Here is a 27,067-nt window from a genome sequence, read left to right on the forward strand (position 1 = left end):
TTCTAGACATGTCCATCTGTCCTCCGATTCGTCTTCCACAAAGTGAGGATCTTCTCTCGCGAGAGGAGGGTCAGGTTCTCCATCCGAATATCAGAACCTCTGCAAACCAAACACTGCTGCCTACACGAAACCCAGCTATGGGGGAACTGTGATCTGTGATATTTACATGTACTCGCAACAAACCCCATACTCCCCTAATATCCCAGAACATGTCTCCCATCTAAACAGTTATCGAATCCTACATGTATATTGGTCAGGACTACTGCACCACTCACAGTGGCTTTCCCATTGCAGACTTCTCTTACTCGCAAGAATAAGGTACTCGCTTCCCACTCTAGGCACTACACGTTGTACATTGCACAATTACATTCTGTCCCCATGACTTCTATTATGTTGCTATGTGATGAAAATCTAAAATGTATCCAAACTAAACACAAAGTATCACTTTTAGTAACATTTATTCTAATCCATTTACCTACTGAACACATGTTAAATTGCAACATTATGTCTAATCTAGCCATACCATTGTTCTTATATGATGTGCGCAATGTGAACCTCTTCCCTACTTTGGCACTCCTCGTATCTTGATGTTATTCCTCATTGAGCGATTTTCCAAATCCGCTTGCTTAGCCGACATTTCCTCCAGCCGATCTTCCACGTTCCGGACTCTCTTGGTGAGTTCATCATTTCCGTGTTCATGTTCACATACCAGGTTCTCCAATTCATTGACCTGGTCTCGAGGCCTGTTAAATTAGAATTTATTTCAGCGATGGAATGTGCCAAAGAGTCTTTTGAGGACTGAATCTCAAGCTTTATTGCTTGCGTGATGTCCTGCTTAAGAGACATTAGCATTCCTTCAAAGTCCTGCCTGGATAAGGCCGGATCAAAAGTTGCTGCAGATCCTTGTGAGGCATGGACTTCCGCCGTAACAGACTGCATCATCTGACGTGCAGGCATAGCTGAGGTCAGGTAGGTCGTGATCTCGCTCCCTTTATGTTTGTGTCCTGACCTGGGCATTGCTGGAGGGAGATTACGCGCATCAATGGAGCCCACCCAGAAGCTATGCCCTCAAACCGGGGTGCCCTGGGATGCTGGTACACCTGCTAATTGGGGATTAGGAAAGCTGAAGCAGCAGCAAGCACCTCCTGCCTTAGGGCGTTTTCAAGCAAGGGTTATATATGGCCCTCCAGCACAGACCCCCCAAAGGCTGCTTACCAAGGGGCTCACCTCACCAGCCAGGCATCAGTTTGTCGACATCACCGCCTCCAGAGCCAACGGTCCGCCCCTCAGGCTCCGGCAGTAGGTCCCAAGCATCCGTCACGCACCCCTGCCTGTTGGAGCGCTCACCGTCCACAGAGCTCAAGTCCCTGACGACACCAAGAGGCCACGAGCTCCTTGCTCCAGGCAGCGAGTCCGGCTCTGCTTCCACGTGCCCCTCCACCCGCATAGCAGCCCGAAAAGGGCAGGACGTTCCCAAAGGGGATGGCGGGAGGGGCCCGCGCCACAAAGATAAGGCCTGCGAGCTGCGGTGCGGCTCCCCGCCTCCTCCGGCCAGCCTGAGCACCGTCTGCGCGGCACGCTCTTCCACCGTGTCTGCCTCAAGCGAAGCGGGGAAGCGCCAGAGCTTCGCCACTTCACCAGCCGATCTGCTGTATTCTAGCAGGCTGTGTCGCCCTCCGGAACTCCTCCTCTCCTGGCCACTGCGATAGGACAGCTCCAGGCTCCACACCACCTTTACTGACCCCCGGCGATGCAGGAAGACGGTTCGAACGGCCCACCCGCCATCTTGCGCGCCCTTGGTCTCTCTCTAGCAGGGCTCTGAATATTGTGGGAATCCACTTTCAGGGGTTCAGGACGATTTCAGCATAGACCCTCCAACTTCAGGGCTTCTCCCCTCACCTTCCATGTGCAGATACTGGATATCGGGGCATTTATTAGCTTATATGCAGGCGCCCTTCCCGGAGCCTACAGCAGACATGTCCACATGGCACCCTGCCTGACCGCGCCCCCGCCCCCCATGCAGCTGCATCTTTAACTCTAATTGCAGATGTTCTGTAATTCTGAAGCCCTACTCCTGGGATTAGACAGGAGTGGTATTGGTAAATTTCCATGGTACTAATGTGTTGCTCATTTTGTGGCCACATGAGCCGAGATCCAAAGCTAGTGATTACCATCGATGCCAGCAGGAAAGGTTTTAGAGCAGCCATGGGCATCTACTCAGTGCAGTACAAATGGACTCCAAGTGAGCATCAACATTTGTCCAATTGCAAGACTAGATGCCAATATCAAAGACCCTTCAAGCTTCTGCATCTAGATTAGAGATTGTTGGGTGCTATCCAAACCTCCGACCAGGTGCTGAAATCCTATTTGAAATGGCAAAGAGCATCTGGGGAGGCCAGGGTAGGTGTCCGGATTAATCTGCTTTCTTGAGCCTGTTGCCCCAGTTTGTTTGGTGCTGAGCAGCAAGTCATCTTTGGTCTCTAGCCGAGTCATACCTGCCATGGGAGGATAATATTCAAGCAGAATAACAGTTGTGTCTTCATCCAGATATCATTGAGGAAATAACATAAATAATGAACTGTGCCTGGCTGTACATCTTTGAATAGATCGAGAATGTATTACTCCTGGTGTTAAGAGTTGGCCAGAATTGTGTGGTACCTACTCCTGCTGAGTTTGTCATGTCTGTCTTTGGGGGTTCTTCCTGGTTCCTTCTACACTTTGGTATCCTTGTGTTCCAGATCAGACGATTGATCACTTTAATTTGATGGTTTGATATTTCATTATATTGGTTGAAACCACAAGGGTTTTTTCTAGAGGTACCTCTGAAATATCTGTTTCCTGAAGCATTGACCCTGACATCATATTGTAGTCATTAACGTTTGCTTAAATGGTGCACCATGAAGTATATTGTTTAGTAGACCTGTATAACAATGAGTCCTACAGTTCTTCTGGGAGAGATTCCAGTTGTGCTTCTGCGGATTGACGTGCTTCACTCTAGTGTCTCCTAGTGTTTTCTCCATTGCCATTGTGCAATTTGTGTTGGATTTAGATGCCCTTCAGGCATACCCTTGTTAATTTTGTGAGGACGTTTCAGTGGTTCTCATTTGAGGAAGGGCTTCCTTTTTTTGTAGCCACGGTGTTAGTTTGAAGAAAGTGAGAAATGGGTTCTCTGAGGACCGCTGGTCCATATTCTCAGATGTTTCTGGCAGCCTAATATTTTGTCCATGCCTAGATTTCCAGTTAAAGAGTTTTTTGTTGTTGCATCTTAATCAGGATATAGTGTCTTTTTTCATTATTCACATTTGATTTGCTCCCAGACAGATCTATTCTGGGATTATGTTGTCTCCTCATGAGTGTTGGCAATGGTTGGCGGTGCTAGGACACCACTCTCAGCAACTGGTAGATGTGGCAGCTCCCACAGAGAGATAGGCCAAAACTGAGAGGGGCATGTTGACATCAAGGGCACACACTCTGGAAGCCTCCTTATTGTACATTTACAATCCTGGGAATCGGGTGTCCTTCAATGCTGTGGCAGATCAACATTTGTTTAATCCTTCCAAGAACAATGCTCCAACATTCCCAGCATAGCAGGTTAGCATATAGATTGCTGTTGAACATCACTCTACAGCATGCTCCTAGAATTCCCACTGCCGTTGTGGCATTTGTGCTGCATTTAGAAGCCTTCCAGCTGCAAAGGGAAACGGACACCGGCACCATGCGGGTGCTAACTCAAGAGACAAACTATGGGTACCAGAAGGTCGTAGAGGAGTCGCCGAAAGAGGTCAAAGTGGTCATATAGGAGGTCTAATAAAATCCCTGTAAAATTCAAAAGACTTTGATCTACAAATTGTGTGAAAACAAGGGAAGCGAATCCCGCCAAATGAGAAATCAAGGGAAGTGAATCCTGCAAATTCAAGTGAGTGGGAAGTTGGCAAGAGTGAGCCCGACTGAGGGATGCTGATGAGAGGGGCATAGTCTAAAGTCCTGAGAAACAGTGTGTTGACAGAGGTGAACCCGGCCGAGGGATGTTCACTATGAACTGTTTGAAAAGACATTGAGAAACACTACTAACTGCTCCTAACTGCTAACCTGCAATATGCTGATTTTCATTACGATTCGCTTTCATCCGCGGTGCTAACGTCTTGTCCTCACACGGATTAGCCGCACCTCTACACAATGTTAGCCATCTGCCTGTAAATCCTTGCTTAGTTCTATACCCAACATACTGTTTCTTTAACCTACCCTAAATTAGCAATAAAACGCATACACGGTATGCCGATCTGTCCATATTGCTGATGCATAATCTTCCACATGTGCGTCACGCCCCGCCGTATTGTTGAATTCACACGCACGCAGCCGCTCCACGTGTAATCAAGCCTTTTGCATTGTTTTTTTAAATTTTATGCAGACCTTTCATGTGTAGTCACGCCCTGACGCATTGTTGATTTTGCTCCCCTGCAACCGCTCCACATGTATTCAAGCCTTTTGCATTGTTGTTTCTAATTTTATGCAGACCTTTCATGTGTAGTCACGCCCTGACGCATTGTTGATTTTGATGCTCCAGGTAGCCTTAGAATACAGTCAGCCCTTAGAACCTAGCCTCACCCTCATCTGCCACCTCCTCGCCGCCCAATCTACTTGACTAACAGCTTTTGCCCAGCTTTAGCTGTTACCACATCCTGTGCCTTTGCCACATACCTTTTGACCCGAGTCAACATACTTGTTGTTATGCTTACCCAGAGTCCCACTCTCACCCGCCTCCAACGTGGACTCCTCTTTTTAGTTCAACTACTAGCATTATTTGAACTACATCTACATTGCACTAATACTACTACCATATCAGCCTCTCTACTGACACATCAAGCACGCAACATGCATTCCATCTCTCATCTGCACAGTACTAGCATCGCCTCGTGCCTCACACAGCCACCCCACATCATACTGCCTACCACGTTCAACCCCCCAGCTGCCAAACCCTACGTCAACCACCCTCTTCTATGGCTCCAACACTTCGCCACTAATCCTACACCCAACCAACCTTGCACGATATCTATGAGAAACTCCAGACTAGGGTCCAGACTCCCTCATACCTCCTACCACCCAACCATCACTGAGCGCCCAGCCAAACCATCACTTACTAAGCATGTAGCCCGTGACCAACAACCCGCAACCACACCCACTGCTATCATTGCCACGCCAAACACCGCCGCTGCCCCAAGTACCACAACTTGCATCAAGGCTGCCTTGGTCAACACCAGATCGCTCACTGCTCATGCCCTTGATATGGCCAACTTCATTATAACTCACAACCTAGACCTTACAGCCATTACTGAAACGTGGCTTCATGCTGCCTCAGGACCCCTTCTGTCATTAGCCATCCCCGAAAGCTATACCATCATCAGAAATTATCGCAATACTGATCAATCCAAAGGAGGTGGCGTGGCTAGCATCCACAAAACCTCAATTAATCTTCGCTGATCAGCTGTTCCCTGCCAAATCACTTCAGCCGAACTACTTACAGCCAAACTAGCTATCTCCCCTAACCAGACTGTCATACTACACATTATATACAGACCTCCTGGCCCACTTTCCACCTTTGCCGATGACCTCTCACTCGTCCTCACTGACAACACTAAGTCCAAGACCCATATTATAGTTCTAGGTGACTTCAACCTAGGCTACCTTGACCCCAACGATGCCCCAGCCCTCGAAATCAATAATCTACTATCTAACCTAGGTGACACTCAACGTGTTACCTCCCCTACTCATTCTAAGGGCAGAACCCTAGATTGGTTAGACGACCTTAACTGCGACACCACCATCAACTCCAGCCAACCTTGCACGTGGACCGACCACCACCATATCACCTTCAGCATTCCAACCAAAACCATCACCAACATTGCGCCGGCCACCACCACAAGAAATAAGCGTAATATGACGTGCTAAACTACTTCCTCTCGTCCTCCCCGCCCTCAATGATCTCTCTTCCTCTTGCTCTGATCCCACAGTCTTGGTAGACCCCAACAATCGGACCATGTTAAAAGCGCTTGATCTCATCGCACCATCCAAGTTACAGAAACCTAAACCTCGGGCCCACCTCAATTCTTGGTTCACCCCTCAGTTGAGAGCACTTCGCAAGGAAAAAAGGATCCTCGAATCACGCTGGAAGAGTCACCCCACGGAGGCTAACAAAGCAAGTGTTGCTCTAATGTCTCTAAATTACAAAGAAGCTATACTCTCTGCTAAAAAAGAGTCCTATAATAAACGTATTGAACTAGCCCAATCCAACACCAAGGAGCTCTTCAAAATCTTTAAAGAATTAGAATCTCCAGCCACCCCACCAGAAACATGTCCCAAAGATAGTATCTGGTGTGCCAACATTCAAAAGGCCCTCCTGGGCAAGATTGCTACCCTCCAAACAAAATTAATGAGAAAAAATCAGCCTGCAGTCTAATCACTCATATAACAATACCAAGGAGAACCCCAAAACCAATACTGAATCCTTGCAACCATTTTGCTTCTCACCTCTCTCCGTCTTGGAAGTTGAACACATCATCAACACGCTCAAACCCACCAACTGTCAGGGGGACCTCTGCCCTGCTGCTATCATCAAGGAGGCCTCACATAATTTAGCCCCCTTCATCACCACCCTTATAAACTCCTCATTCAGTTCTGGGATCGTCCCTAACAACCTCAAGGATGCTTGGGTCATTCCACTCCTAAAAAATCCCACCCTGGATGCCAACATACCCACTAACTACCGGACGATCACCACGGTACCTTTTCTTCTTAAAATCCTTGACCGTGCAGCATACCTCCAGATCCAAGACTACCTGGAAACTAACAATCTCTTAGGACTTAGGCAATATGGCTTCCGACCATGCTATGGTACCGAAACCGCCCTTCTGGACCTCAAAACCCAGATTGAGGACTTAAAGGGCAAGGGCAAACTTGCCCTATTACTCCTTCTAGATCTCTCTGCGGCTTTTGATTTAGTTAACCACAAAATCCTATGCAGTCATCTAAAAACTGCTGCCCACTTCTCGGACAAAGCTACTGCCTGGATCACCTCATTCCTTGACAATAGATCCATGAGGGTCTTCTCTCCAACTGCCACAGCTGCACCCTCCCCTATCACTTGTGGAGTCCCCCAAGGATCATGTGTCTCCCCAACACTCTACAATGTTTTCACAAAACCCCTCTTTGACATTTTGGATCTATTGGGCGTCACGTATACTAACTACGCTGACGATACCCAAATACTGATTCCCATCACAGGAGACCACAAAATTGACTCCTTAGCCATCAATGCCATTTACCAAGTCATTCAGGCCTGGATGGCTCAGCATGAATTGTGCTTAAACGACGAAAAGACCGAGCTTCTCATCCTTGGCTCACACCAAAGACTGGGTAAACTTGACCCAGAGTTTACATCCCTCACTATTGATGGCAATACTATTAAAGTTGCCAAAGACACTAAAACACTTGCCATCTACATTGACTCCACACTCTCCCCATCTAGACAAACTAATGCAGTATCCTCTGCAGCAGCTTACACATGTAAGCTCATCACAGCATGCCGCCCCTTCCTCTCACCAGCCAACTGCACCACACTTGCCAGGACTCTGGTCCTCTCCAAAATTGATTACTGTAACGCCCTTTATCTGGGACCCAATCAATGTAATCTAAAGAAACTACAAATCACCCAAAACAATGTAATTAGAGCGGCCCTCAACCTCCCTAGGAACTTGCACATCTCAGATTCCAGACGGAACCTCCATTGGCTGTCAGTCTCCCAAAGAGTCTCTCTTAAAGCATTGTCACTTACACACAAAAGCCTCGCCAACCTAGCACCAAGCTACCTAGCCTCCAGATTTTCCTGACATACCACCTCTAGACCACTCAGAAGTGCCCAAACTAACTGCCTTGATATCCCGCGTTTCAACCTACAAAGATCCGGTGGACGTAGCTTCCCAGTCCTAGCAGCCAAGCTATGGAACTCGCTACCCAACCCCCTGAGAGCCGAGCCGAACCTTCCTTCCCACTCTTCAAACGCAAAGCCAAAGCATGGCTGACCACCCACGACCTACCTTGACCCTACCCTCGAGTCAGCAGCTACTGCATTTATTGCCCACTGCCTTAAACTTGCATATCCCACACCTGTATATTCACTGCATTGCCCGTATATATCTGTATATTTAAGTCAAATGTTCATATGCTTGTCTGTACATATAATGCCAAACCTTGTTGTTTTTATTATGCCTGTAACTAAGTGATGCACCCGCTTGCCCTTGGGCCTGGTGTGCTTTATAAATAAATAAAATACAAAATACAAATACAAGAGAAGTGAAACCCGCTAAGGAGAAGAGAAGGGTCTGAGCCCGACCGAGGATAATCAGGGTCCGAGCCCGACCGGGGGAGATCCAGGAGTGAAGCTATCACCCAAAAGTTCAATGAGAAAAGAACTGTTATATATCTGTGGTAAACAATTGAGAAGTGTCAGCGTCCAGAAGAGGGGGACCGAGGGGTGAAGCCATCACCCTACGTGAAACTGTGGTAAACAATTGAGAAGGGTCAGCGCCCAGAAGAGGGGGACCCAGGGGTCAACCCATCACCCAGCGAACATTGGAAACAAACTTTTCATATGTTAAAGGAACTTTTGTATTGGGTAGTTGAAGACCTCCGGTCCTAAAGGCAAGAGACTTTCCAGTGAAACCAGACTTGGCCCTTGACGGTCTTGAAAACTCATTGGAACTGTTGGCTCATACTGGAGATGCCAGAGACTGTACTGTGCTCCAAGATCCCACCTTACCCCGTGCTCAAAATGTGGGGAACAGAGACCCAGGCTATCGGATCCTGACGTATTATTTGAGAACACTTATTTCTTTTCTTGTGAACTATCCCACACACTTTTTTGTATTAGTTGTAATGTTTGGCAATAGGTTTCTTAGTATAGGCCCTTTTATTTGACACAACGCCACTAGGACTGCCTTAATTTTCATTTGATGGTCAACGCTTGCTCCCATCTTAGATTTAGATTTAGACTAGGAGTTTTTCCAACCTACATAAATAATTCATTGTTCATTAACGACCCTTGAACTGTGATAACTTGTGCTGTCTTACTTGTTACCAGCATGAGTTCCTCACATAACTAAAGGCTCTGACCCGAAGGCCATCATAGGCTTGCTTTCCTGGATCCTCTAGTTTTTGGGATGGAGTGAGGACTCCAACGTCCTCACAGTGTATCTCTGTTCAAGTTTCAGTTTAGCAGATCCTGTTGAAATGCATTTTGTTTTATTGTCCTGTGAGAAGATGGCCCCTTCCTACTATCGGTATCATAAGCATCTGTTTGGTCTATCTCATTGGTTTTTCAGGGATTTATCTATTCTGTATTTTAGTACTACTTTTGTGCAATCCTTAATTAGTAAGGACTGGAATGAGGAAGACATACCAGGTTGTAATGCCCCAATTAGATGCCAATCATCCTAATTACAACAAGTATAATCTTTCTTCACATCCACAATCCCCCACTACTCCTCCTGTCCAGTTCCTGTGGGGTTCTCAACCCTCCTATATCACTTGCTAAACTAGGTCGCAGAGTAAGTCCTGCATAACCTTGTGAGAATGTGGAGTGCAAGGGTTTGAACTTTTTTTGTAAGTGGGATACTTACTCTCCTTAGTGGTGCTCACTAATTAATTTGGGTCTGGGATGACGAAGAATAGACTTGGTCTAAAAACACTGCTTGTCGGCAATCCATGTATTACCTAGCACAGTGTGGTATCCAAATATTGAAACTGAGAAATACATTCTGTTCATAAATAATTAGGCAAAACAGGCATTAACCCTTCTTTACTTTGGTCTCCCTGAAATCCGAGATGAAAATATCAAGTTGTAAGCTGCTCGCTAGAACTAGTCACTCGCTTCCTGCACTGTCCACATTCACACAACACCCTATTTCTTACTCGCCAAGAGTCAATTATCTCTGTCAACAATTAGATTAATGTATATTTTTAAATTATGCATACAAAAATATTTAATCACGAGAGCGACACCACAAAGTCCATTTGTGCGTGTTGTGTTAAAAAAAAGAGAAACCCCTCTGTATGCACGCTTTGCATGTTTTTGCAATTAATATGTTCAAGAAACATTTATTGTTATTTTATTGGTGTGTTGTGTTGTCACCAGATATTTAGGTGCATTTGTGCCAGTGGATTTACCGCATATGTTGCCTTGACGGCAACTTGCAAATACGGGAAGCAGTTTTTCCAGAGTGGTGAATGCTCTCATGAAGACGCTAAGTAAGTTTCTTGCATACGCTGCCATTAACAATTATTTTTTGGTTTCACTTACACCTTGTTGTTACAGCTTCAACCAACACGTGTTTTTAACACTGTTATGGTCTTCCCCATTGGACAATCCTTGCTAATGGAACCACCGCCGAATATATAGATTCCGTCTAGAAACACAGGACAAACTGCTATTTTTTAAGCTATAGACAACTATGATTTTGTGAACTGCAGACCTGGTTATATAATGCTCTGCAATTATTTTTTTATAAACTTTAGACATTAACTCTTTGTATAAGCTGGGTAAAGAACCATTTAGTAAAACCATGGCAGCTAGTGTTGTAGCTTGTAATTGTGTTTTGTGAAGGGCCAACTTGGCACTTCAGTGCCTCTAACTAGTGTTCTGTACACCCAGAGTATTCTACAATGACACATTAGTCTGATCGCCAGTAGATAAAGAGGGTAAGTGCCCATGTGGTTTGTATCTATAACTTTGTACATCTGTGCACCTGGACAATGTTACTTTCTTTCAAATATTGGAGGTTGGGCCTTCAAAGAGGTGTGGTATACCATATGTGGACAGATTACAGGAAGGAAGGCTCCCTTGGGTCATCTGCAATTTGTTCTGTTAGACCACACGAGCACAGGCTCTCAGGAAGTGGTCCAAGGACTTCCATAGCCCGAATACCTTGAAGTATCTTTTATACTATTTAACAAAAAAAAACAGGTAAAACAAATCGAACCATAAAAATGACACTTAATTGAGCAAATTCTATTTTAGTTTATTAGTAAAAAGCCATGAAATCGCAACACGTCTGTTATGTGGCTTCTTGGTGAATATAGCTGTTGTGCTGTGCTATTCATCAGATCCTGGCCTTGCATTCAAATGGAAGAAAAATGCAAACTGTTGATTAATGTAAAAATAAGAACTGCAGGGTAAGAAAAGCATCCAGGAATGTGCCACTTTTGTTCGCTGATGCTTCAATCATCGAAAAAAAGATTTGATAGTGTTTTGTGCATTATATATTTAAGCAATATAACTTGAGTGGGGGGAGGGGGCATTACCAGGCGGGGGATCACTTTACACCCGGCGGGGGAAGATGGCTCAGAGTGGGGGCTTTACCATGTGATAAAGCCCCCCTCTGAGCCTCCTCATTTGCTCGTAGGCTTGCGCCTACGAGCAGTATCCCCACCGGATACTAATTTTCATTATTGTTTAAATATCCAATGTGTGTTTCGTAAGGCCCCTTTACAAACATTCTTACAGTAAAATCTATGTGAAACATTTTCACATAGGTATGTTTGCACGCCACCAATTAACCTGCATCTCCTGATAGTTGTTGATGTTAAGCTACCCGGCTCTTCCAGATTACAGGTAGGAGTGCCATCTTCATTTTGAGATCGCGTATTCCTAGAATTTTCAGGCCCTGCCATCTGCATTTTGGCGAGTACATATTTAAATTCAAGAATTTGATTGTCTTCTTTGTTCATAGATTCTATCCCCAGTGTGCAAACCAATGGGGCAAGAAGCTGTGTCTTTACCCGACTGTTCATCCGCCCCTGAATATTTAGACAATGCTATGAGGAAACCATGTCTGAGGCTGCATTCCACTGAAAATAGCAATGTGGCATACCGCCTTAGTCACAGTTCTGGTATGTTAAGTGATCTCCTATTGCATGGTTTCTTTTTTAGGGTAGTGGATTGGGATGGTTAGTGAAATAGCAACAGTAGAGAATGGCTTATGTGTCCAAAATGTGAGAAGCAAGATGGGCACAACCATGTCAAACTGCTTGTTTCTATTAAGAAATGTGTGATCTCAGTGGAGATTATTGTTTCATGTTGATGTTTGGAGCTGGTATCCCTGCTTGCATAAGCATCATTGTAGGGAAGTGGCTGGGATGTTGCTTCATGTGTGATGTGAAGTTCAAGACGAGGTTAAGGGTGTTAACGTGGTTGTGGGTACTTGGTAAACTTCAACACTATGAGAAAGATGTCAGTTTCTGGAGACAAAGGCTCCCTGCAAGGTACTTGTGTGGAGGAATTTGGGTGTTCGAAAGTAGGGTAAGAATGTGATGTTACTGTTTGGAAAAAAGCTTGGTCATAGGCGAGGCAGGGCTGCCTAAAGGCAATTTTCAATACATCACTTCACCCCTTGACGAGTTGTGGCCTGAAGGCTAGTGTTGCCTTGGAGGTCATGGGTGCTGGGCACACCGTGATGCTTTGGTGGCTTGCTCAGTCTAGCATGTGTACTGTTAGTGATCTTGTTCTTTTTGTGGGATGGTTGATCCCCTGAGGTTAGTTAGTGTTGGTAGGTGTGTTCTTTTTGTTAGAATCCCTTTGCGCCACACCTCTGAGATTTCATTGAATACTGGGGGGTTAGTGAGTCATGGGGCACTTTCACAAATATGCTGCTGCATCGGTATCAAGTGCTGAGAGTTCAAGTGTGGTTTTTTTTGCTTGAGTTGGGCTATACATTGACTCTTTGGCTGGTTGATAGCATCCTTGTCTTTCTTAGAGTCCAGGGAAGAGTGAGGTCAGTAGCGCTTTCCAGAACATAAGGTAGTGCTGTAATTTGGGGATTGAGCTGCACTGCTTGGTGGTAAAACAGGAAATAGGTTTCACCCCGATTTCTTGATTTGTAATGTGGCGCATCATGAAGACAGCATTGCTAGACATTGTGCTTCTTTTTATTTTAGTTGAGTACACAGTGATGTGCCTTACAATGAAGTCCAGCTCTGTTCCTTGTATGGATCAAGGCCGATTCAGGGTGCCTTGAAAAGTCCCATGCCCTTGAGTGGCAGCTAGTATAGAGCTTGCAGTGCCGGCATGATGGGTTCCCTAGTGTCTAGACCCATCAGCAGTAATCTGACGGCAGTGATTTCATAATCTCAAAAGCCTTTTAGAGCGTATTTTAAAGGTTCATGCATGTTAGCGTAGTCCAGTTTTTACAGAATGCAATCATTCTATGTTGGAAAGTGACAATAGGCAAGATTTGCTTGAATGATCCCCGGAGTAAGAGGCATTTTTTTGCCAGTGATTTAATAATTGCTTCTTTATTGCTGGGGCACATAACGAACTTGGTTTGGCTAGGGTTGGAATTTCTTTGGTTCTTATTTATCCATTTGCCAAAGGGTGAGATACCTGGTTGCGTCCCCCTGTATTTTGAAGTTATCTGTGTAGAGCATGAAGACGAATTGTGCTTCACTGTACTTGTAGGATGTAAAGCCATGTTCTTTCAATCTCATGAACAGTGCCATGTACGTTGTGATTAAGATTCCATATGGTGTATTGTTATGGTTTGATTAACAAGGGGCATAGGAAGCTGTTCTATGTTGTGTTGCATGAGGCAGGACATCATCTTGATATTTGAATCCGGATGGAGTCTTTCAGTCTTTGTGTGCATGCAATGGCTAATAGCATTGAAAATTGATGTGTGACAGTGTTAGTAGCTTGAGCTGTCATGTGGGAATGGAGACCCCTCTCAGCCTGGGGTGAGAGGCCACCCTGTGGAAGCAAGAGCCAGTCATACCCCGGAGGGGGAAGGTGGCAGTTGGGAAGGGCCCAGTCCTTGTTCCCTCTGATAGTGTGAAGCATGTTTGTGCACCCCACTTCTTCTCTCTCATCTCCACTCCTACTGCATCCCACCCTCTACTCAGTCACTCTCCTGTCACTCTTTCAGTCACCTTCCACTCACCCTCTACACTTTCTCCAACACTTTCACCCACCTTACATGCACACTCACAACACAGTTCTACTAGCTCCCGCATCCAAAGACTGTACCGGCTACTATACTGCTTTTGCTGGCGTTTGTGGACAGCAGGTGGTTAGTTGCCTCTTCACACTGAACATCATCTCCTACACATGAAAGTGATCATGGGAGAGCTACAATGATTGGCGAGGAGCACTATGGCCGGACCCAGTGCATTAGAATGCAGCTAATTCAAATAGTTAAGCAATTAAATGAACCCTCTAACTGGAAGGAAACAGTAGCTTTGTCTGTGATTAAGGATTGTGGGGCTCATCTCAATCACTGAGTGAGAATATAGCCTTAGGCTAACAGCGGCAAAAATACATTCTGGTTTTATGCATAAATTAACTTTTGGATAACGTTGATGTATTGTACCCAGTGCAACTTCTTTCTTGAGTTAATATCCGCTTTATGAAAATTTACTATGAAGTCCTGCACTTGCCTTTGCTTAATACAGCTTGAACTCCCAAGTGGGGGCAGTAGTAAAATTTTCTTTTTGAGTCCTCGAGAAAGTTCTGCAGTGGTGGTTAGTGATCCAGTTAATTTACTCTTGGATTACCCCAATGCTTTATAGAGATTATTGTTTAAGTCTCATTTACAGTGACAAAATATAGTTAGAAATGCTGCAGGACATTAGATTTTTTTGGTTGGATTATTGGTTTAAAAATGTGTTGCTCTACCTCAAATCACCTTAGAAGAATGTTCTATTTCAAGTTTTATCTAGACGTTCCCTTTAAGCAATCTTACTATTCGTTTATAGGTTTTTGAATGGCACTGAACCAATTTGCCTTCTAGAAAAATAATATTGACATTCACCTGCTCAATCCTTGTGTTCGGCTGATGTACTTTTGATGGTAATCCCAATATTTAGATCTGTGAATGCCAAGAAAAAACATGTTCAAGGTGTTTTTCAGAAAAGACTCCTTTTAGTAGAGTAACATAAACAAGTTTATCCTAATATATTCATATTTCTTCATATGTAGGAATTTACGGCAGTGCTGAAAACATCTTTCCCTGATTTATGTCTTAATGGGGCTGGAACTGGTGGGTTGAAAGTTAGGACTGATAATTATGCAAGTCTTAATAATTTGTAAATTATTCCTGCACTATGTGCATCAGTGTCTGCCATGAACGCTACTGTGTTCTATGTAGGTGCAAAGTTAATTCTGTACTGTAATTGGGGTATTCACATTTGATCTTTTTAATAGGATGAACATGATTATAGTTTGTTTTATGGATTTTTATGTTCAAATTGTTAAACTTTGATAATCTATTTTAATATTATGTAGTATAAGGTACATAGCAGTATAGTCTTGGGAAGTGTCTGACTGTTTTTTCCCTTTCGTTTTTTTAAAATATATTTGTCAGTGCTGTACACTACAATGGATGAACATTTAAATACACTACTGTAATGAACTGCTTGTCTCCGTCTACACCATGTACTTGCCTACTTTAGTTGTCCAATGAAACTTAAACCACTGTCCAATATCAGCTGGTGGACTCCTCATTCCAGGCCAGGCAGCACTTCATTCAAGGGAAAATAGATTAAGTTGCAAACTACTAGCCAGACATTCAAGGTCATTCCTTACCAAGAATTATCACTCACTAAAGTCTACTGGCGACTGCACATGTTTAGGCCTGCTTCATTTAACCATTTATCATCTTCCCTGGGACATCTAGACCCATTTGCTGGCTTTCCTATATGTCTGCTTTTGCATCCACGACCTGTGCCAATGCACTGCTTGGCCATTCTCCTTCCCTGTATCATTTTAGCAGATATTTTTACATTCAGGCCTTTCACCTGTCTCTCGCGGTCATGCGAAATTCAGCAACAGTATCTACGATGTAAAGAACTGACATACGACTCGAGGTTATACAGCTTAGTGTGGAGCATATCTAATTCTCTAACATTACTTTGTGAGATCCGTGCTTCTTTAGCGATACAGATGCTTCACATAAATATTGTGGAAGTCTCCCACACTACAATCTGAGACTCGAAAGGAATCACATTGGGAGAACAGAAATAAGTGTTTCCCTCCTTCATATCAGTCATGATTGCAAGATCAAAAAAAAACTGTCCCCTTTAAATCTGCACCCTCTTTGTTAGTGCACCCTGTGTGGGAGAGGAATAGATAAAAAAGGACAGGCAGCGAGAATTCAAGTTGCAAGCTACTAGCCAGCCATAAAAAAAAATTACTCACCACCTCAATACTATACATATTATACATATACACAGCACATCATTTCTTACTCACCAAGAGTCAAACATCACTAGCCATTGGCTAGCCGTGAGGCCACATTTCGCACCCTAAAAAGCAAAGGTTTGGAGAACATTTAGGCAGATAGTATATTCCTCCACACTTTGCAACCCCATCCCAGAAATCTATCAAATCATGATGATAGATAATTTGCAAATAGCCTGTGGAGGAATTTTTTGGGTGAATTTGATTTGTCTATGTTTAGGTTAGGATGTGTTAGTCATTCATCAATATTTTAGTGTTATCTATACATAAAGTCCAGTAATTTATTTTCAAGCCAATCATAAATCTCAGGGCTGTCAGTATTGGGGTTTACATGTTGGCCAGCGTGAAATTGTCTATCAATGGCCCCTTCACCAATGAGTACTTTGCCACAGTCGTCATCTATCATTTTGTGGACTTCAAAGTTAAGAGTTCTACGTAGGGGAATAGATAACCCAAGTTTGTGAGATGTGAATTAACAGCTTCTTTGACAACTCCCCTGACTAGGGAATACAATGTTTTTTCCTCACTTAATTGTCTTTAGCTATCATGGACAGGTTGCCGAAGTTGCAAGTATGGCCCTGTCATAGAAAGTGCCCCCTTCAATGCGCATAAATACACAGAACAAATGATTTTGTTGACATTTAACTGTAAAAGCCTGTTCCCACCCTCACTGACCAACTCAGAATGCTAGTGTTCCCTTTTCCCATCTATGCAGCATAACATCTTCACATAGATGAGACCAAATCTTGTGGATTACAGAAGCTGTGTGCCACAGGAATATGCTCCCTCCACCTGAGAAACACAGAAAATGAACACTTCTTGATAAAGTCCATGTCTATTTAAATAGATATGGGGCATCCAAACAACAGATGTATGAAGCTGACAATTTCATGCTTGACAAGAGTCAATTATGGTCCGTCCAATGATTACTGGCCAATACAACGTTTGAGGGCTGGTCCATGTATGTTCAGGGAAACTAGAGCAGGAATCGGGGCAAACACCTTGGTACAAAAGAGGGCTGCAGTACCCCTAGTTCTCTATGCTTACCAAACAGTGAGGGCAAATAGAGGCATGTATGAAGATGGTTTCTCACAGGCTCGGTGCTAGCTCCCGTCACTGTGGGACACTCTGAGGCATTCCAGGTGGGTGTGATCAGGCCAACAGATTTCCTCTTCCTTGGGGTGTTCAAGCTTGGTTATATTCAGCCATGAAGCTCAGGTGCTGCAGCCAGTAATACGGGGCTGCAGCTTAATTAGGACCAAAATTCATAAAAACCTGTGGCGTCCAGAGGAAATCCTAAGGAAAAGTGGCCATATTGTTCTAGACACAAGCACCCCCACAGGTGTTTTTATTTAATTGACTGTTACTATATAAATCCTTATATTCATGAGTGTGAGTACTAAGTTTTAGTGCAAGATCAAGAGACTTACTGAGAGAGTTACCTGGAATGTTTTAAGAATCCTCTGACTCAGACTTTTCTGCTGGGCTAGCAGGTTCAGGATATTCTCAACCTCTGTTGCTTGAGCAAGAGTGAGATCTGTGAATGTTAACTGTTGCTTTAGATACATTTACAGCTTTTCATTATTTTAGTCTTTAATTATCTGGCTTCTTTTGAGATTTACTGATTGTGTGACTTTCTCTTTGAGGAATGGTTATATGTTTTAATAATATGGTAAAACCCTAGTTGTGCTGTAATCTGAGTCCACCCACCTGTCTTCTACAGAGTACAGCCTCAGTGTAGCCTCTTTACCAAATGGTGAATATGCTGTTTCTGTGAACTCTTGTTTGAGATTCGATTAAGAGTCAATGTGGTGAGGCATCCGGGATCTAACAGGAGTATGGAGATGACATTCTTCTATAAATCTTAATTTGGTGCACACAAAACAGGTCCAGAGTGGTCAAGCACCACACGGGTATCCTCAAACACTTCCTGACAATGAGTAGATGGGAAGACACTTTTTTTTAATACATTTCAGTTGGAATCCATTTTTCTTTAGGATGGTTGGGTGCCCTGAGACTAGTCCCAGATTATTAGTGGAGTAATATCCCTCAACCATTTTTACCCACATTTTATTGCAGTCCTCCCTTTTGACCCACTGAGATAGTTGATCTGTGCTACACCGTAAAAAGCTGTATGTTCTTTGCTTTGTTTAGTGCACATCTATTTATTCTGCTACTTCCTACCATTCCTTGTAAAAGTTCTGAAAGGCCCTTTCTTTATCCATTTGGCTGTGTTTGGACAGTGGACTAGGTAGATGATGGATAAGGTACCGAATCCTTCGAAGGATAATTTTGTTGCTCATCTGCAGTGTATGTTTGATGGATCCTCTGTAAGTCTACATGAACTTTGAAACTTTGCCCGGCGTCTGAAGATTTTCTTTATATAAATCTGCTCTGTTTTTGCTGATCCTACTTCTCATGGATTTTATTGTTTTTGTTTATGGTAATTTAAATGATTTTTTAAAATGTTTTTTTACTCAACTCTAACAGATTATAATTTTCACAAAAACTGGAGTAGCGGCACATGGTCATGATCAAGTGTAAAACAAAAAATAATCACCAATCAACTTTGAGATACTGACATATAGAACCATGCATGAACAGCATCAATGTGCATCAGAAGGGATTGTGTTAGGGCAAAGTATCAACAACTCTTTTTAAGAGCATGAATAATCGTTTTGAACTATGCCTAAACTACCTCCAGGGACCTCAGAGCAAGCTGAAATATTTCAACAGGGAAGGCCTATGGGTATAGTCTAACAATGTATGACAATATTCGGAAAAGAAAACAACATTGGCAGACATTTGTTTATAATAGTAATATTATAGTAATAATATAATGGCAAGTAATGGTCTTTGGGGACCCAATTGTGTAGATCGTGACATGGTCGTTTGACTAGGGCTTGAATTTTGTGTTTTAACAAATATTTGTTGTGGGTTGAGGGTGATTCCTAAATATTCTAGTAAGGAGTTTGGCCAACTAAAATGGTATTTCTTTCCAAAAACCGCTACTACTACAGGTTATTCAGTAACCTAGCCCATGAGACTTGTCAGAATGTATTTGAAACCTGACTACCTTTTTTCTAAATCTGCCAAGGCCTCTTTAACAGGGGGCCCGATTTCTCAGTCTGCATCAGGAAGTGGGGTTATTATTGGTGTAGTGCATTCTTATGGTGAATTCCCCCTTCTTAAGCCTTGAATGTGAGGGTTGGACTTCAATTATTTCGCCAAGGGTTGAATGGACAAAGCAGAAAGTAGGGGAGTCAAGGGGCAATGTTACTGGGTTCCTTTGAAAGAGTTATGCAGACCGTATAATTGCAATTGATCTGTATTATAGTGAATGGGGCAGTGAAAGTCCTATAACATTTGGGGCAAACCCAAAGGCCTACAAACTCCTCTTTGAAGCTCCAGACAACCCGATTGAAGTCTTTATTGCCACCTAGAAGAGAAAGTGCTATTGCGAGTTTCAGTTTTAGTTGGGTCTATTGATCTACGAATATTGTCACTTTGTAGACCTATCCATATGAAAAACAAGCCTGATTGATCATTATCAGTTACTGCCGCGGCGGTCGCCATCTTCCTATTGACCAGGATATTTATGTAAGTGTTTGTATCTATGTTTAGTAATGCAATTGGGTGAAATTATATGTGCATTCTGTGTGATCTTTCCTAGGTCAGCGTATTAAAATTGACATGAATTCCACTTTTGGTGATTTCGACCTCCTGCCCCAAAGGAGAGTAACTCTTATTCAAGACAAAGATTGCGAAAGCTATATCAAAACCAAAAGAGCTTTCATTTTTCAGTTTCCCTGCTTGATTAATCTGGGAGGTGTGCTCAGAGAAAAGCCAAACAGTCCAAATGTCAAATGTAGCTTTATTCAGCTGTCCATAAAAGATTGAAACACTGGCGTGAATATCTGAGTTTGTCTGTCTCTACTTCATATTCTATACATTTTATACCATGCTTCTCTTTCAGGGTCCTTTTCAATGCTGGTAGGGAAAGGGCCTGTCTCAGGATATTTACATGTGCATGTTATTGACAACTCAAATATCCATTTTAGCTCAGACACTGGTCTCTCTTCTGCATTAGTTGCAAGCATAATGAGATGGTATATTATAAAAGGTATTTATTTAAACAAATCTCCACAGTTCTAGTAACCAGCTTAATCAGCATTAAACAAATGACAGATAAACCCCCATGTGCGCCCCATGAACATTGATAAAGTAGCAGATCATTGATAGCGCCTGCACCCCAATAGCCAGGCAACAGGTCCTGGCAATGCTGGTCAGTACTCTGCCCAAAGCTTCTGGGGCCTGGACTACTGGCTGGTGAGGCCGTGAGCCCTGACATGAATACCGTACAAGTGAAGACTAGTTATTGTGTTTAGTTTGTTTGAGTTACTGTTAATTACAATGGTAACCTTAATTTTTATTTTTGTACACTCAGACTAATGTTGCTAAGTGAATTCTAAAACGGTAATGTACAATATAAATGCCAATAAAAACAGTTTAAAATAAATAAATAAAACAAATCACATTCACCTTCTTATAAACGACATCCACTCTTCATGAATTCCTTCTTTACAGGCTGCCCAAATTGAAGTTGCAAGCTACTAGCCAGACATACAAAAGTCACTTGCCACCTCAATTCTACACATACGCTTAGCACACCATTTCTTACTCGCCACGCGTCAAATGTCACTAGCCAGTAGCGAGTGCACATTTTGCACCCTGTTCTTTACAATACAAATATTATACATTGATTGACAAATGTATTTTATTCTTGTAAAACCTTTCTGTCTGATTGAAAATACTTAAGATGTATTGATGCATAACAATTTACTAACCCTGAATCATGCTTAGTGTATTGGTCTCAGTCAAAAGTTACTCAAAATAACTCCTTGTAGATCACTGTGAACTCTAAAAATGGTCCTTTGTATTCTCAATAGGAAGTTCACAAAATGCTTTCCCTTGAATGTCTTTCCTGGCACCTCTTTGAATAATGTCGATTATTAATGTAATTTGAATAACGCGTGCATGGATCGAAATTAAGATTGGATAAGCAGGAGCTAAAACCAACTCTTGGGTATACAGCATTAACCAGTGACCAGGAGCTACCACTGGTGAACCTGGAGCTACTACATAGAGTTCTGCAAATGTAACTTCCACATGATATGCAAAGATATCCTTTTGTCCATTATCTACGATCCCTTATGCTTTAATTGCCATTTGAATCTCTATTTATAGATTGCCCCAAATGCACAGAGTTAAATTCAAAAAGGTGTGTTTGTCTGGCATCAGTTGACCTCAGGATCCAAAAATAGCTCCTGGTAGCTATTGATGTTAAGCTGATCATGCTCTGCTAGGCCCTATCCAGGAGCTAAATAGCTCCCAGCTCCCCCCAATTTCGAACCCTGAATGTATGCTTGTAAAAAGATTATTAAAAAATAATGAATCTTACTTTTGGCTTGGCTTGCTCATACCAATGTCTTCAGTTGCTGGCAGTATTTTCTTCAATGTTTCAGCTCACTTCAGATCTATTTTCTTTAGATCATCTCTCTTTAGACCACCTAGGCATCTACTCTCTGCTCTGCCTGCCTAGCTGGCTGTGGGGCAACTTGTACTTCTCCCTAGACTGCTGATTTTGTGTCTGCTTTATATAGTGTTTTTAAAGCTCATTAAATGTAATATTAAGTGCCAAATGATGAGTCTTACATTTCTTCACCATATCCCGTTTACTTTATTGGTCGTTTTTGTTTATTAAAAATATCCTACATTGATTGGGTCTTATATTATATCATCAGGAACTTGACATTATTCCAGTGTCCTGTCTCCTGTTAGTTATCTTTTTTGATAAAAGAATGTTTGTACATTAGTTGCAACTTTGACCTTTCCATATCTATCTAGATCCTCTTCATATGTTCCATCTTGGCCTAATTGGTCTATGAGATTAGAGAAGGAACTTATTCAAATGACTGTGTGTCAGCAAAATAACCTTTTGGGCCTTTCAATTAGTGAAAGTAATAAAGATGCTGTTCTTTCTGCCCATGTGGCTTTTCTACATAAATCAAACCTTAATATATTAAGGAACTTTGACTGGCCTACCTATGCCTCAGCTTGCCTCAGCCCTTCACATTAGGGAGAATGGGGGTTGGTCATAACTTTATTTCCTTTAAAGAATGCCTATATCCCTATTCTTCCTGTTCCATCACCAGGCTGCCACCTTTCCGTATTATGGAAAACGCACCCTCTACATTTTGCCCTTCCTGTAACAGGAAGTTTCCCTGGAAGGAATCACACAAAATGTGTAACCTCTGTCTCCTCAGGGACCACCCTGAAAAACATTGCAAGTTTTGCAAACTTTTTCAGCCCAAGACGTTAAAGGACCATAAGACAAAGCGCTATGCCCATCACCCCATGCAGGCCGAAACCGCTATGGACGTGGAGGGTGCATACTGCGATATCAGCGTCCTAACTAAAGCCGAGGGTAATTGAGAGCAGACTGTTTTCCCCGTGCGAGCCCCCGACTCCATCAGGCAGTCCGGCGGTTCGGCTACAGAGACATCAGGCGGCTCAAGCACTCACACTGCACGCCACACAAAGCACCTCCTTCCCATAAGCGTCAGTCATCTGCAACATCGACTGTTGAGGCACACGCAGTGTCGAAGGGAAAGACGTGGAAGTCTGTTCCTGACACCGCAAATAAACATGGCAACCCATCAGGTACCGGAGAACGTGCATCAAAAGATGCTTCGACAGCCCTTTCCAGTAGCTCCAAAATGAGAGAGCTTGTTAAAAAAACATGTCCCCGAGACACTCCTTAAGTCCAAGGCGTTGAAACATACAAAATCTTCGACTCCCCTAGTCTCTGAATCATTCATTTCAAAATCGAAGGACCTCTCTCTCTCTCTCTCTCTCTCTCTCTCTCTCTCTCTCTCTCTCTCTCTCTCTCTCTCTCTCTCTCTCTCTCTCTCTCTCTCTCTCTCTCTCTCTCTCTCTCTCTCTCTCTCTCTCTCTCTCTCTCTCTCTCTCTCTCTCTCTCTCTCCATGGAGACCCATTCAACCCTCTACATCAGAGCGCAGCGCATTTCTACCCGTGCCCCCTCAGGTCTTCCAAGCTCCACCCTATGGACCCCTGAAATATTTTACAAAATAATGCGAAGAATGTCCTGCGTTGTAGACTTCCTAGATCGACACCCTGATCAACTGTCCAACCTCCAAGGGTCCTCTCAAGGGGAGACCGCTAAAGACCAACTTGCTGCCAGGAAACATGACTAGACAACGCCCATCCCAGCACCTCGTAGGACACTTCCCAGGATCTCTATTATATTGACACCTCAGGCTCTCAAGATTCTAGTTCACTAGGTGACCAGGGGGACCTATATGATACAGAGCAGTATTATGATAACAACGACGATGACGTCTACATCATACAATCTCCACACCACCATGACCAACCAGTGGCTTACTCTGCTGTAGATAATCAGGGGGGGGGGATAAAGAGGCACAGGTGGACAAGGACTTGTAGAAGACATCCATAGGGTTAAACGGTCTGCAGCACAGTTTATACCACTCCTGCAGTCCATCTAGATGCACATTCAGCCTTCTCTACTCACCCCCAACCTTACGAGGGCAGTTAACCCCCGTATTGAGCAGATGTTCAGGCCAGCCCCCTCCAACCCCTTATACATCAGGGGTCAATTAAAGCCTGACCCTCTCGTCTAAACTACAAGAAGAAAGAGGGCGGGCATGCCCTTAGCCTCTGCTGAAGCCCCTCCCGATAAGGACAGCAAAAAGATATATATACTGGGCAGGAAAGTAGCTTCCTTGGGCATACCAAGTAAGACTTGCTAATAACACCACTCTCTTGGCGAGTTACTATTGCCATAAATGGGCCGAAATGGTACAACAAATTGACTCCGTCCCAGAGCCTTTTAAAATCTCAGCTCTTGAACACAGTGGCTGGGGGAACTATATCCTGAAAAATTATCTGGATGCAGCAGATAATGCAGGCCGTATAGTAGCAGAGGGCACTCTTATTAAGTGTCATGCAAGGTTAAGACAGTCTGACTTTAAGCTGGAAACTCAAGCCACCCTACTCAATATTCCTATTGAACCTAATGCCTTATTTGGGAAAGCAGCCGAGGACGCACTGAAAAGTGCTAAAGAAGAGTACAACACCCTTAGGTCCCTGGAACAGCTCACTTACAAACCCTTTCTTCAGCGAGGCGCATTTAATACACACCGATTTCAAGGACAAAATTCTCAACGCTCCTCTAACTATGGTCAGGGTGGACAAACGTCATCTTGGGGTTCCTCGCAGGGGCAATCCTCCCAGCAGAATTTTCAAATGGGCCACAGAAGGTCTAAGTAGGAGTAGATGCAGAGCCTCCTCAACCAGAGGCTCCACCACTCCCCAAAGCAATGACGACCCGCTCCAGGTCCCCTCCCATGGCTCTCCAGTAGGAGGTTGCATTTCTCACTTTACCCACGCATGGGAGGGATCACCTCAGACAAGTGGGTACTATCCACTGTGGCGGGAGGCTATTGTATAGAAGTCATACAAAGACCATACAACCACCCACCAAGACAGAGACAAGCAACTTGTGAGGAACAATGCATTCTACTAGAAGAGGTGAAACACTGCTGAAAAAGGATGCTATAGAAATCGTCCCGGCAAACCAGGTAAACAAGGGTATCTATACAACATACTTCCTTGTGCCAAAGAAAGACCTTACAATGATCCCTGTCCTAGGCCTGTGTACTCTAAACGGTTCCATGTAATAATGTCGCCACAAAAATCTCGCCATGCAAAAATATCGCCGAAAAATGGCTGTTTTTTGTGGCTACATTATTGCATGGAACATGTGGGGGACACCCCTGCAACCCCAAACTTTTTTTTTCTTTTTTTAAAAAAATAAATAATTTTTTGTTTGCCCCTGTCCCTATATATATGGTCACCCAAATAATATCGCCAAGACATTTTCCCGGAAATATTATTTACGGCGACCATATATATGGCGATATTATTACCTGATACCCTGTAAGCACATATGTCGAGCCCCAAAGTCCTGCATGACAACTCTACAAGAAGTAATCCCCCTGCTAAAACAAGGGGGGAGTGCATGCCAACATTGGATATGAAAGATGCATACTTTCATATTTCAATATTCCCAGATTCCCAGCGCACAGAAAATTCCTGCTCTTAAAATTAGCAGATCAACACTATCAGTTGAAGGTGCTTCCCTTCGGCATAGCCTCGACTCCAAGGGTATTCACCAAGGTATTGGCGGTAGTGGCGATGCAGTTACGCAAAGAATCAATCCCAGTGTACCCTTAACTGGACGACTGGCTGATAACAGGGACTCCTCTCAAATTTGCAAGCAGAATACCCAAATAACGATCACCCTTCTGTTCCAATTGGGGTTTCCAATCAACAAGAAAAAATCAAGCCTTGTTCCAAACCAAGCAGTTCCTGAGAGATATGATAAATACAAGAGAGGGGCTAGTCTTCCCCTCAAACTAAAGAGTTCAGAACATACTGCTGCAAATACCTCATTATCTTGCTGGTCGCCAAATAACCGTATGAAAAGCTATGTGCCTGTTCGAGATGGTGGCTTCATGCATTCATATAGTTCTACACTCATGGCTGTGCATGCACCCAATGCAGGAATGGTTAGCGAAATAATGGTCTCATACAAGCGGTGAGTGGGGCGATCTAGTGGTTGTTTTGCTAACCCTATTGCAAGCACTTCACTGGTGGTCAAATGAAAATCTGTTGAAGGAAAAACCCTTTCACAATCCACCAGTTCAAGCAATACTTGGAACAGACTCCTCACTCTCCATATGGGGAGCCCATTGTCTTCACCACATAGAGCATAGCCTGTGGAAACAGATCACAGCCCGGAACCACAACCACCTTTTGTAACTACTAGCTGCATCTACCAGGTCAAATAGTGCAAGTCCTCACAGACAGCACCATTCCCATGTTTTACATAAACAAGCAGGGGAGGCATACACTCCGAGTCTGTCCAGATTATCCCCAAAAATGTGGAAGTGGGCACTTTAGCGGAACATGTTCCTAGTCCCTCATCACGTTCCAGGGGAACTCAATGCTCTGGCAGACGCTCTAAGCTGAAATCCTCTACCCAACAAGCACGAGTGGCAACTCAACAGAGGAATTCTAGACAAAGACTTTTCCCTCTCGGGTTGTCCTCCTTTAGACTTGTTCGCCACAAACATAAACGCACATTGACCAGACTTTGCATCCAGGTTTCCCAAACAAGATCCAAGGGGAACACCCTGTGGATGAGCTGGTCAGGGAAATGTGCTTACACTTTCCACCAACACCACTCCCGAGCAGGATAGTGCACAAGATGCACCAGGAACAGGCTTCTCTAATCATGGTTGCTCCTTTATGGTTGAGACAACCTTGGTTTCCACATATGCTCAAACTGGCGATGTGTGACCCAATCAAACTCCCGTGCCTCTACAACATGCTATCCCAGCACGGGGGTACAACACCCAAATCCTCAGTCTATAAACTTGGCAGCCTGGCTCCTGAAGTCATAGAGTTTGGACACCTAAAATTACCTCAAAGGTGTTTGGATATCCTCAAGGAGGCACGCAAACCCAACACCAGCCACTGCTACTTCAACAAATGGAAAAGATTTGTAATATGGTGGCGATCCAATCATTTGAATCCCATTGAATGTACCCCATCTCACATTCTTCACTACATGCTCCTCTTACTAGAGTCTGGCCTAGTATTTAACTCGATCAAGGTTC

General features: G+C 43.6%; 1 protein-coding gene across 6 annotated transcripts in view; it reads left to right on the forward strand.

Moving 5' to 3' along the window:
* The window catches only part of PARG (poly(ADP-ribose) glycohydrolase), a 2,316,516-nt gene that overhangs the window by 430,013 nt on the left and 1,859,436 nt on the right, over positions 1–27,067 (forward strand). Inside the window, exon 2 of one of the 6 annotated variants that reach the window (XM_069610803.1) lies at positions 10,187–10,299. The exons of the other annotated variants lie outside the window; for them this stretch is intronic. Coding sequence (XP_069466904.1) covers positions 10,187–10,299 — 113 coding nt within the window. The remainder of the gene's footprint in view (positions 1–10,186; positions 10,300–27,067) is intronic. 6 annotated transcript variants of the gene reach the window in all.

This window comes from Ambystoma mexicanum, chromosome 8 (genome assembly GCF_040938575.1).
Source record: "Ambystoma mexicanum isolate Mex_15411 chromosome 8, UKY_AmexF1_1, whole genome shotgun sequence".
Classification (NCBI taxonomy): Eukaryota; Metazoa; Chordata; class Amphibia; order Caudata; family Ambystomatidae; genus Ambystoma; species Ambystoma mexicanum.